We start from the raw sequence: 11,107 nt of genomic DNA, 5'->3' as shown, positions 1-11,107 counted from the left end.
ATGCACAGTAGTAGCTCACCAACGGCACAGTTGATGCACAGTAGCCCACCAACGGCACAGTTGATGCACAGTAGCCCACCAACGGCACAGTTGATGCACAGTAGCCCACCAACGGCACAGTTGATGCACAGTAGCCCACCAACGGCACAGTTGATGCACAGTAGCCCACCAACGGCACAGTTGATGCACAGTAGCCCACCAACGGCACAGTTGATGCACAGTAGCCCACCAACGGCACAGTTGATGCACAGTAGCCCACCAACGGCACAGTTGATGCACAGTAGCCCACCAACGGCACAGTTGATGCACAGTAGCACACCAACGGCACAGTTGATGCACAGTAGCACACCAACGGCACAGTTGATGATGCACAGTAGCCCACCAACGGCACAGTTGATGCACAGTAGCCCACCAACGGCACAGTTGATGCACAGTAGCCCACCAACGGCACAGTTGATGCACAGTAGCCCACCAACGGCACAGTTGATGCACAGTAGCACACCAACGGCACAGTTGATGCACAGTAGCACACCAACGGCACAGTTGATGCACAGTAGCTCACCAACGGCACAGTTGATGCACAGTAGCACACCAACGGCACAGTTGATGATGCACAGTAGCCCACCAACGGCACAGTTGATGATGCACAGTAGCCCACCAACGGCACAGTTGATGCACAGTAGCCCACCAACGGCACAGTTGATGCACAGTAGCACACCAACGGCACAGTTGATGCACAGTAGCACACCAACGGCACAGTTGATGCACAGTAGCACACCAACGGCACAGTTGATGCACAGTAGCTCACCAACGGCACAGTTGATGCACAGTAGCTCACCAACGGCACAGTTGATGCATAGTAGCTCACCAACGGCACAGTTGATGATGCACAGTAGCTCACCAACGGCACAGTTGATGATGCACAGTAGCACACCAACGGCACAGTTGATGATGCACAGTAGCACACCAACGGCACAGTTGATGCACAGTAGCACACCAACGGCACAGTTGATGCACAGTAGCACACCAACGGCACAGTTGATGCACAGTAGCTCACCAACGGCACAGTTGATGGTGCACAGTAGCCCACCAACGGCACAGTTGATGGTGCACAGTAGCCCACCAACGGCACAGTTGATGATGCACAGTAGCACACCAACGGCACAGTTGATGATGCACAGTAGCACACCAACGGCACAGTTGATGATGCACAGTAGCACACCAACGGCACAGTTGATGATGCACAGTAGCACACCAACGGCACAGTTGATGATGCACAGTAGCACACCAACGGCACAGTTGATGATGCACAGTAGCACACCAACGGCACAGTTGATGATGCACAGTAGCACACCAACGAAATTAAATTCATTCTCCCCCCCCCCCCCCCCTAGAAAAAAGGGTCCCAAACTACTCTATAAATGTTGCAAAGATGCACAAGAGGGCTGTGTTGCACAGCATGATCTGAGGGTCCTGAGCATCCCTCAGTCTCCCCTCAGAACTGAGGAAAGACTGAGGGAAACTGGACCTCGCCACAATGGGAAGAGAGTATAGGAATAGTGAGGGGAAGGGAAAGGGGACATGATAACGGCATACAAGATTCCCAGTGGGATTGACCAAGTAGACTGAGAAACAATGTTTAAAGCTAGAAATAACAGTAAGGTAAAACTAGACAGAAATAAGATTTAAATGTAGATATAAGGATAATTTGGGATCCAAGTCTAACAGTGAACTGCAGACATTAACAGACAGATGCAACAAAGTTACCAGATAGCAAAGGTTATAACGTGCCTTGTGTTGCTGAGAAGAGCAGGTAGGTAGGTAGGAGCAGGTAGTCTACCTGTCTACTTAGCCTGTCTACCTGTCTACTTAGTCTGTCTACCTAAAGAGGTAGACAGACAGGGCGGAGGACGTCTCTCCCTTCAGTGGTACACGCGATAATCTGTAAGTTTTATATACAAGGAAAACTGCGCACTAGGCGTAGCCCCCGACCGAGCCCGGCGCAGTAAAAAGGTGTATGAATGGTGCGTTCGTGCGGTGGGTGTATGTGCGGTGTATGTGGCCGTGTCTCGCTACGGTACCTGTGGTATGTGCAGATCTGAATATTAAACTGATCCGCTGGAGTGAGGGACCGGACGAGTGACCGACGTGGACTGCTGGGAGTGAGGGACCGAACAATTGGTGAGCTTTAAGACGAGAATGGAACAGAGTGCCACTGGCACAGTCGTGAGATGTCCGTTTTTAGCACTGCCACACAGGCATGTATGCAGCTTACCTCACTTTCAGCACCTCACCCTCAGTGCCTCACCCTCAGCCCCTCACCCTCACCCTTATCACCCTCAGCACCCTCAGTAACACGCGAACTGCTGAAGTAGTTGAAGTAGCTGCAGGTTCCTCATGCCTGCATTATCAGGTCAATAACTTCCAAGAAAAACAAAATAACATTGTTATCCATCACCATTGAGGAAAAAGAACTTCTTTTATCTTCCCCTTATAACTAAAGCTACACTTGAAGAATATCCTTACAAGCGCTTCCCGCTAGAAGGAAATCACAGCCCATCCTCCTGTTTTGGGAGTACTAGTAACGATGAGCTCCATAGTACATATACCGACGTACAACGAAATTAGAAAGTAGAAATCGGCACTATTGAGTTGGATAAACCGGAAAACTATTTTCTACTTGTGTTGCAAAGACAAAACTAACCTAAGCCAACCTTCCTAGGTCTAATGCTCTACATCTGAGGCCTAATATAGTACATATGTGGACTATACAAGGCATTGGCATATTTGTTTTTTAGCTAAATAGTACAAAATGAATAGTACAAAGTTCTACTATGTAATTGGTTAGAACAACAATTCTTGTACTATGGTGTACATAGTTACAAAAACTTCTATGTAAACGGGATAATGGGTTGGAACATCAGTAATGTATATAAAAACAAGATTTTAAAATTTCTTAGTTTTCTTGAATAATAAGAATGAAAGTATTAAAAGTGTCAGGAGTAGAGTGAGTTGAGAATGTGAAGTTGAGGAGGAAAGTGACCCCCACGCGACAAGTGCCACCGTCGACTTAAACAAAGAAAATAAAGACACTGTGAAAGTTTCCATCAAGGCTTTATTTGTAATTAAAGGAAAGTTGTGAGTGTGTAGTCAGATGTTGGGGAGAGGGATGGAGGGAGAGACAGAGAGACTGACAGAGAGACTGACAGAGAGACTGACAGAGAGACTGACAGAGAGACTGACAGAGAGACTGACAGAGAGACTGACAGAGAGACTGACAGAGAGACTGACAGAGAGACTGACAGAGAGACTGACAGAGAGACTGACAGAGAGACTGACAGAGAGACTGACAGAGAGACTGACAGAGAGAGAGAGAGAGAGAGAGAGAGAGAGATAGAGACTGACTGACAGAGAGAGAGACTCCCTATTTTTATTTTAGAAATGGGTACCATTAGCGACAGGGGGTGTTTCAGACATAGAAATGATAGGATGAAAAAAAAGAGAAGAAATGTCGACTAGAGAGAGAGAGGGAGGACGGAGGGGCGGGCGTTGAGGACCCTGAGTTTCAAAACAACGTTGCCGGACCTGGCCTTTAGCGAGAGTTTGGTTGCACATGTGTTTTTTATTTATATGGAATTTTAAGAGCAAGGAACGCCACCTGGGTCCCGACGTCTGACTGGGGTCCAAGGCACTAGACATCAGAAAAAACCACTGTGGGTATGTTTTGGTGAATTGACGGGAAAAACAAACAAAAAAATGGTGGGAACACGTGTGTGTGTTGTGGGGGGGGGGTGAGGTGTGTGTGTTGTGGGGGTGAGGTGGTGGCGTGTGTGTTGGGGGGTGTGGTGGTGGGGGAGTGTGTGCTGTGGGGTGAGGTTACTTTAAGCTATTCAGGGGGGGACCCAGACTTTTGTTTCTGATGATTTGCGTGCGGAGAAATTGTTATTCTGAAAAATACAATCACGGGAGAGGCAGTCTTTAGTGACAGCACCAACTATTGCAGTGATCAAACTGACAATAGCAGCAGCAGCAGTAACTATTGCTACAGGAAAGCGGGCCCACCCGTTACGTCGCCTGGGGCACGCCAACATTGGTTCCCCCCCCCCCCACACACACACACACACACACACACACACAGGTGGAAATTGAGTGCCCAAATGAGCTATACAGACGTTAGAAAGAATTTTTTCAGTGTCAGAGTAGTAGACAAATGGAATGCATTAGGCAGTGACGTGGTGGAGGCTGACTCCATACACAGCTTCAAGTGTAGATATGATAGAGCCCAATAGGCTCAGGAACCTGTACATTAGTTGATTGACCATCGAGAGGCGGGACCAAAGAGCCGGAGCTCAACCCCCGCAAGCACAATTAGGTAAGTACAATTAGGCAATTAGGTAAGTACACACACACACACACACACACACACACACACACACACACACACACACACACACACACACACACCCAACCTTCCTACCTTTATCCCCTCCCCAGTCAAACATAACAACCTCTCAACACCTATCTTCCATTCCCACTTATCCACTTTCCCACACACTATAACTATTCTTTCTGTCCCTCACTGACTCCAGCCTTACTATCACTGAGGAGCCTAAAAATCCAGTACCCAAATGCTGATGGAATGTTAAAGCAAATGAACTACAAGAAAGGGCTTGTGAAGAAACCCAATATAATAGCAATAGTAGAAACTAAACTAACTGAAATGATCACTAATACAATACTCTGCAGACAATACCAGATGCCAAAAGGAGACAGAAAACAGGAACGGGGAGAAGGGTAAGTAGGGTAAAATTATTACTTAACCTATACCTCTAATAGGTTAAGTAATAATTGTAATTACGAAGCAATAAGACGCTTATCTTAACATACTAAGAAGGTTAGGTAAGGTCGGTGTTTTCTATGAAGCTTTTCAAGGTAAACTAAAATATTCACAATAAATTAGTATGTCACATATGCACGTATTTAATAAGTCGATATTGACTATACGAAAGTGCGAGAACGGGTTGCGTGGCCCTACTGGTCTAAAGAGACGGCATGCTTAAAGGTGTCGCCGTAGAGGAGGATGCCAATAATGTGGATCATGTCACAGGAATCATTTCAGTGGAAGGGAAAAAATGTTTGTTGTTGTAATTTACAACCCCAAAGATAATCACAAAAGACCCGGACACGACATACGAGAATACAGATAGGCCTCGAATATATATAATTCAAAATGTGGCTGAATTCTCTCTTAGATTGAGAGCAAAGCTACTATGGTAATGGGAGATTTCAGGGAGATGGGAGATTTCAGGGAGATTTCAGATGGGAGATTTACATGCTGTACCAGCATGTAGGTTTTCTTTTTTAGAAAGCAGTAATTCACAATCTCACAATTTTACAAAATTCCATCTTTACTAAGATTCATCTAGCATATTAAATGTTAAGTTTGAAAGTGGTGAAGGTAGTGCTGGGAAGAGATTGGGGATTGGGAAAGATTGGGAGGGAGGAAGGGCGCAGAGAGACCCCGGCCATAGCCAGATAGCACCCCCTCCCTCTCTACACATGGTCAAATCCTCGGGAGCCGTGATTAGGGTTCGAACCTATGCGCTGGGTGTTCCCAGGCACTCTCTAGTCGGCTACGTCACGACATGGTCAAAGAATTGTAACCTGGGGCACTACTGAACTCACTGAAGCCTCAGGATCCTTGTGGGTGTGCAAGAACCCACCCGATTACTGTACCTAGGCCGCCTGACAGCTAAGTCGACAGTGCTTCGGATTCGTAGTCCTGAGGTTCTGGATTCGATCCCCGGTGGAGGCGGAGACAAATGGGCAACAAGTTTCTTTCACCCTGATGCCCCTGTTACCTAGCAGTAAGTAGGTACCGGGGAGTTAGACAGCTGCTACGGGCTGCTTCCTGGGGGTGTGTAACGAAAAGGATACCTGGTCGAGGACCGGGCCGCGGGGACGCTAAGCCCCGAAATCATCTCAAGATAACCTCAAGATAAGATAGGCCTCCCTGTCCCATCATAACATAAACAATAACTACAACACTATTGCTTGAGTCACTAATACTTGCAACGGACCAATTGTTCACATCCGCGCGCTTCACTGGTGTAAATCGCACGCTAATCTGCGTGATTGTGGCCAAGACACACACACACACACACACACACACACACACACACACACACACACACACACACACACACACACACACACACACGTACGTACGTATCAATGAGATCCATAACTTCGTGTATCTGATGCAGTCTCCATTGCAGACTTTTGGCGCCGTGGAGAGAGGGGGGGGGGGGGCATGCTGCATGGGTAACAGCTTCTTCCCGGTATCAACCTCTAGTCAGCAGGGAAAAGGCGCTCTGTCCGACATGAAACTTCGACCAAGTTATAAGGATGGAGTGAGGTTCAGCGGTAAGATACTATAAAAGAAATATGAAGGTATCTGAATATAGTGTGCATGGCAGGGTGGCTTTCCACGCAACTATTCCTCTTACAAAGAACGTCGCTTTTCGCTCGTATGCGTTACTAAGGCCAAAAAATCGTCGTACTAGAAAATGGAAGCGGTTCATAAATGTGACGTATTGTCTCGTTTTCTGTTTTAGGTCCTCTGGTTTAGTCTGTTCGGTTAGGACACTAAATTAACCGTTTTCTTTGCGTTTTGAAACTTCAGGCTGTTCCACGATAATGAGTTGATCATGCATGGGTTGTCATGGTTCATTTAACCATGTCGTGGCCTAGTCGATTAAGACAGCGTCTGGGATCCTCTCAGACGTAGATTCGAACTCTCATCACGGACCTTGTAGATGTGTTCGTTGTCAGGTCTAGACATACAACAGTGTTGCTCTTAGATCAACCGTGATTCCTCAATTCTGATGGGTTTCTCAACTTAAATGTTGAAGTGGATTGTTTAACCTAACTTTAAGGAATTCATGTTGAGCTTGTCGTAAGCAGAGGCATTCTGAGTCAGACTGTCAAACTGTGAACAATGGCCTCGCTCTTAGTCATAGCAAAGACGTTCACCAGGAGCCAGATTCACGAAGCAGTTACGCAAGCACTTACGAACCTGTACATCTTTTCTCAATCTTTGGCGGCTTTGTTTACAATTATTAAACAGTTAATGAGCTCCAAAGCACCAGGAGGCTGTTTGTAACAATAACAACAGTTGATTGGGAAGTTTTCATGCTTGTAAACTGTTTAATAAATGTAACCAAAGCCGTCAAAGATTGAGGAAAGATGTACACGTTCGTAAGTACTTGCGTAACTGTTTCGTGAATCTGGCCCCAGAAGTCTTGTTTGCTCTCAAGTTAACACAAGCGCCCTGAAACCCTGTGACAGCTCTTGAATCAAGCAGTTATACTTTACCCCATTACAGCACGAAGCAAGATAGAGCCAAGAACTCTAGTGTACGCAAGATAGAGCCAAGAACTCTAGTGTAGCAGAGCAACTTCACATGTCTCAGCATCCACATGGACTCTACGTTAGTGCATTTAGCCAACAACCGCCATCAGCCACTCTACGCTTGCATATGTAAATCTCGCAGCTGAGTTTTAGCATGACTTTGTTTCCTTTGGTTGAGACCCGTGACTTACCAAGACCATCTCGCCTGTTACTCCCTGTTGGGGTTTCGACAAGTCACAAGTCTTTCCATTGGAGACTTTTGGCGCCGTGGAGAGAGGGGGACATGCTGCTTGGGTAACAGCTTCTCCATATCAACCTACCCTGGCTTTGCGCCATGGAGAGGCCACTCCAGACCGACAACTATAGCGCAATTCCATTGTCTCCTGAGACTAATAGATGCTTACTAACTACCATACCACCGTATCTGGTGATCGTCTCGAGTGTGTAAAAGGGATGCTTTAACTAAGTAACTCTTAAGTAAGACAAGAGCTCCATTTTTTGATGGAGCTCTAGACTCGAAATGGAGCTTTTTAATCATATGCATGGTCGACACATGCTGTTCCCCAATCGAAATTCGCTTTCCACTAATTGCACATGCTACATTCCTCAGTCACTACCTCATTCAACAGCCTCGCAACACGCATGCAACATTCCTCAGTCACTACGTCATGTACAGTGATTGAGGAAGCTTGCAATTGCAAGGAAGTGATTGAGGAAGCTTGCCTGCCTAGAAGCAAACAGTTTCTTCAGGAAAATGACAATGATTGTTTACACTTGAGGCACCATTATCTAACGAGGTAGTGTATATTTAATTCATTCAATGAAGGAAATGAATTGTGTAAATTTTAATGCATGTGTTCTCAAGTACTCTGATTGTGTCCTTTATTCTGCTGTGGTGATAATCTGAGGCACCACTACCACTACTATCACCACTATCACCTACCACCATCACCACCATCACCCACCACCATGCACCAACATCACAGTGGGAATATTGTCTTTTCTGACCGCCTTCTGCATGCATTGTCACCAATTTGCATTTGACAGATGATTCACTGAAAGCAATCAAGATGCAGCAATGGTACATGACCCGGGTATAAGTCGTCGAGAGGGGACTCCCTGTCGTTGGGACATCTTAAACAGGCGTTCAGAGTACTGAGACTCCCTTAATGCAGAACCGAGCAAAAGAACTCATTAGGGGGGTCCTTATCACATAATGTGCCCATCAGCCAGTACTGAAGGAGGAGACACAGGGATGAGTAGCAATTTCCTTGGAGTCAAGTTTCATGGAAGCACAAGTGTAGGATTTAACCTAAGTTAATTCAATAACTTGCTAATACACTGGAGATTAAATTACTCTGGACTGGTTTTGCATAAATCGCACAGAGATACGTGGAATGTCTAAGTGATTAATGACAGTTCCCTCTGTAACAAAACCTCACTTAACGCATCAAGACAACCAATCAATTAACTCTGCTACTCTCACTGCTAGTTTGCCAAACGAGTCACAGCAGCTCACGTGTGTGGTGTGTGTAGCCACGTGTGTGGTGTGTGTGTAGACACATGCGTGGTGTGTGTGTGTAACCACTTGTGTGGTGTGTGTGTGTAGCCACATGTGTGGTGTGTGTGTGTGTGTGATGTGTGTGTAGCCACAAGCTTTAGTTGTTAATGTGTAGCACACAGAATCTGGCGCAACATAACAATTCCACACAGGTAAATGATGTGTTCACCGATTGGTCTTTCATACCTCGGAGCCCTCACTTGTTGCTGGCGTTAGCTGGGCGAGTCTGACTGGCGAATCACACCAATCTGTGCACACAGAGATACAACAACAATGGTCCCCCTCAGTTCCCAATCAGAGTGCTAGAGTAGCCTCACTCATACACACATTCTCAAACACACCAGTCAGCTCTGCAGGTGTTGTAGCTGGCTGATATCCTGTCCACAAGTGTCAACAGGTGTGGGATTCACTGCAGTGTATTGTCGTCCTAGCAGCTCTGCCTGAAGCAATGTACAAGAACTGTCTAAGGAGATCACTAGTGCTCCTTGGAAGGAATTGGCCTATTTAGTCTTGGATAACTCTCCCGCTATTCATAAGTGGCATAACTGGCCGACCTCTCACAGTGTACAAGAGAGAGAACTCCATATACATCTCAAAGGAATACCTGATCAACCAGGCTGTGATACATACGTCTGGCTGCGAACAGCCGCTTCCAACAGCCTGGTTGACCAGACGACCAACCGGGAGGCCTGATCAGAGACCGGGCCGCGGGGTTATTGATCTCCACAGGCTAAACAAGGGGGCTACAAGGTATAGGTAGCCAATGAGGGTCAATTATACGTGCCAGCTTCAAGCTTATAGGCCCATGTGAGGGTGGATTGTTATACAGTTAACATATAACTGTATAACAATCCGCCTCGTTATCCCTGACTGTTATAGACCCTTACCTAACCCATCACTCAAGCCTTCCCTCTCATGTGGCAACATGACCGATATGTTCTAGCACCATCTACTGCTTAAATGTTTCAATCCATTCTAATTAATCTATCAATGGGCAAACGACGGTGTTGGTGTTATAAGCTTACCTTATGCGGCTAGGGCTCCCCGTAGACACCCAGCATGCTAGGTCTACTACCATGATCAGAGAGGCTAGGATCTTGTGCATATGTCCACGTAGTTGTGGGAGTTACACATGTGCGGAGGTGCAAGCCTGGAGGAGGGCACTGCAGGTGTACCACACCTGCTACCGGTGGGATACTGTTCTCACAACCACCACCATCATGAACCACTATCATTAACCACCACCATCATGAACCACCACCATGAACCACCACCACGCACCACCACGAACCACCACCACGCACCACCATGAACCACCACCACGCACCACCATGAACCACCATGAACCACGCACCACCACCACCACGAACCACCACCACGCACCACCATGAACCACCACGAACCACCACCTCGCACCACCACCACCATGAACCACCACCACGCACCACCATGAACCACCATGAACCACGCACCACCATGAACCACCATGAACCACGCACCACCATGAACCACCACCACCATGAACCACGCACCACCATGAACCACGCACCACCATGAACCACGCACCACCATGAACCACGCACCACCATGAACCACGCACCACCATGAACCACGCACCACCATGAACCACGCACCACCATGAACCACGCACCACCATGAACCACGCACCACCATGAACCACGCACCACCATGAACCACGCACCACCATGAACCACGCACCACCATGAACCACGCACCACCATGAACCACGCAGCACCATGAACCACGCAGCACCATGAACCACGCAGCACCATGAACCACGCAGCACCATGAACCACGCAGCACCATGAACCACGCAGCACCATGACCCACGCACCACCATGACCCACGCACCACCATGAACCACCACCACCATGAACCACGCACCACCATGAACCACGCACCACCATGAACCACCACCACCACCATGAACCACCACCACCACCATGAACCACGCACCACCATGAACCACGCACCACCATGAACCACCATGAACCACGCACCACCACCATGAACCACGCACCACCATGAACCACCACTACTACCACCACCACCACCATGAACCACGCACCAACATGAACCACGCACCACCATGAACCACGCACCACCATGAAC

The 11,107-nt window shown here is 47.5% G+C and overlaps 1 protein-coding gene across 1 annotated transcript; it reads left to right on the top strand.

Moving 5' to 3' along the window:
- Positions 1-1,554, top strand: LOC138370787 (uncharacterized). Its single transcript, XM_069335389.1, has one exon. The coding sequence runs from the start codon at positions 1-3 to the stop codon at positions 1,552-1,554; it is 1,554 nt and encodes a 517-aa protein (XP_069191490.1).
- The last annotated feature ends 9,553 nt before the right edge of the window (positions 1,555-11,107 follow it).

Source organism: Procambarus clarkii, chromosome 33 (genome assembly GCF_040958095.1).
Source record: "Procambarus clarkii isolate CNS0578487 chromosome 33, FALCON_Pclarkii_2.0, whole genome shotgun sequence".
Classification (NCBI taxonomy): domain Eukaryota; kingdom Metazoa; phylum Arthropoda; class Malacostraca; order Decapoda; family Cambaridae; genus Procambarus; species Procambarus clarkii.
This window is presented reverse-complemented; position numbering and strand designations above follow the sequence as displayed.

Coding starts and splice junctions, on each gene's coding strand:
- LOC138370787 (XM_069335389.1), top strand. CDS start 1: ATGCACAGTAGTAGCTCACCAACGGCACAGTTGATGCACAGTAGCCCA.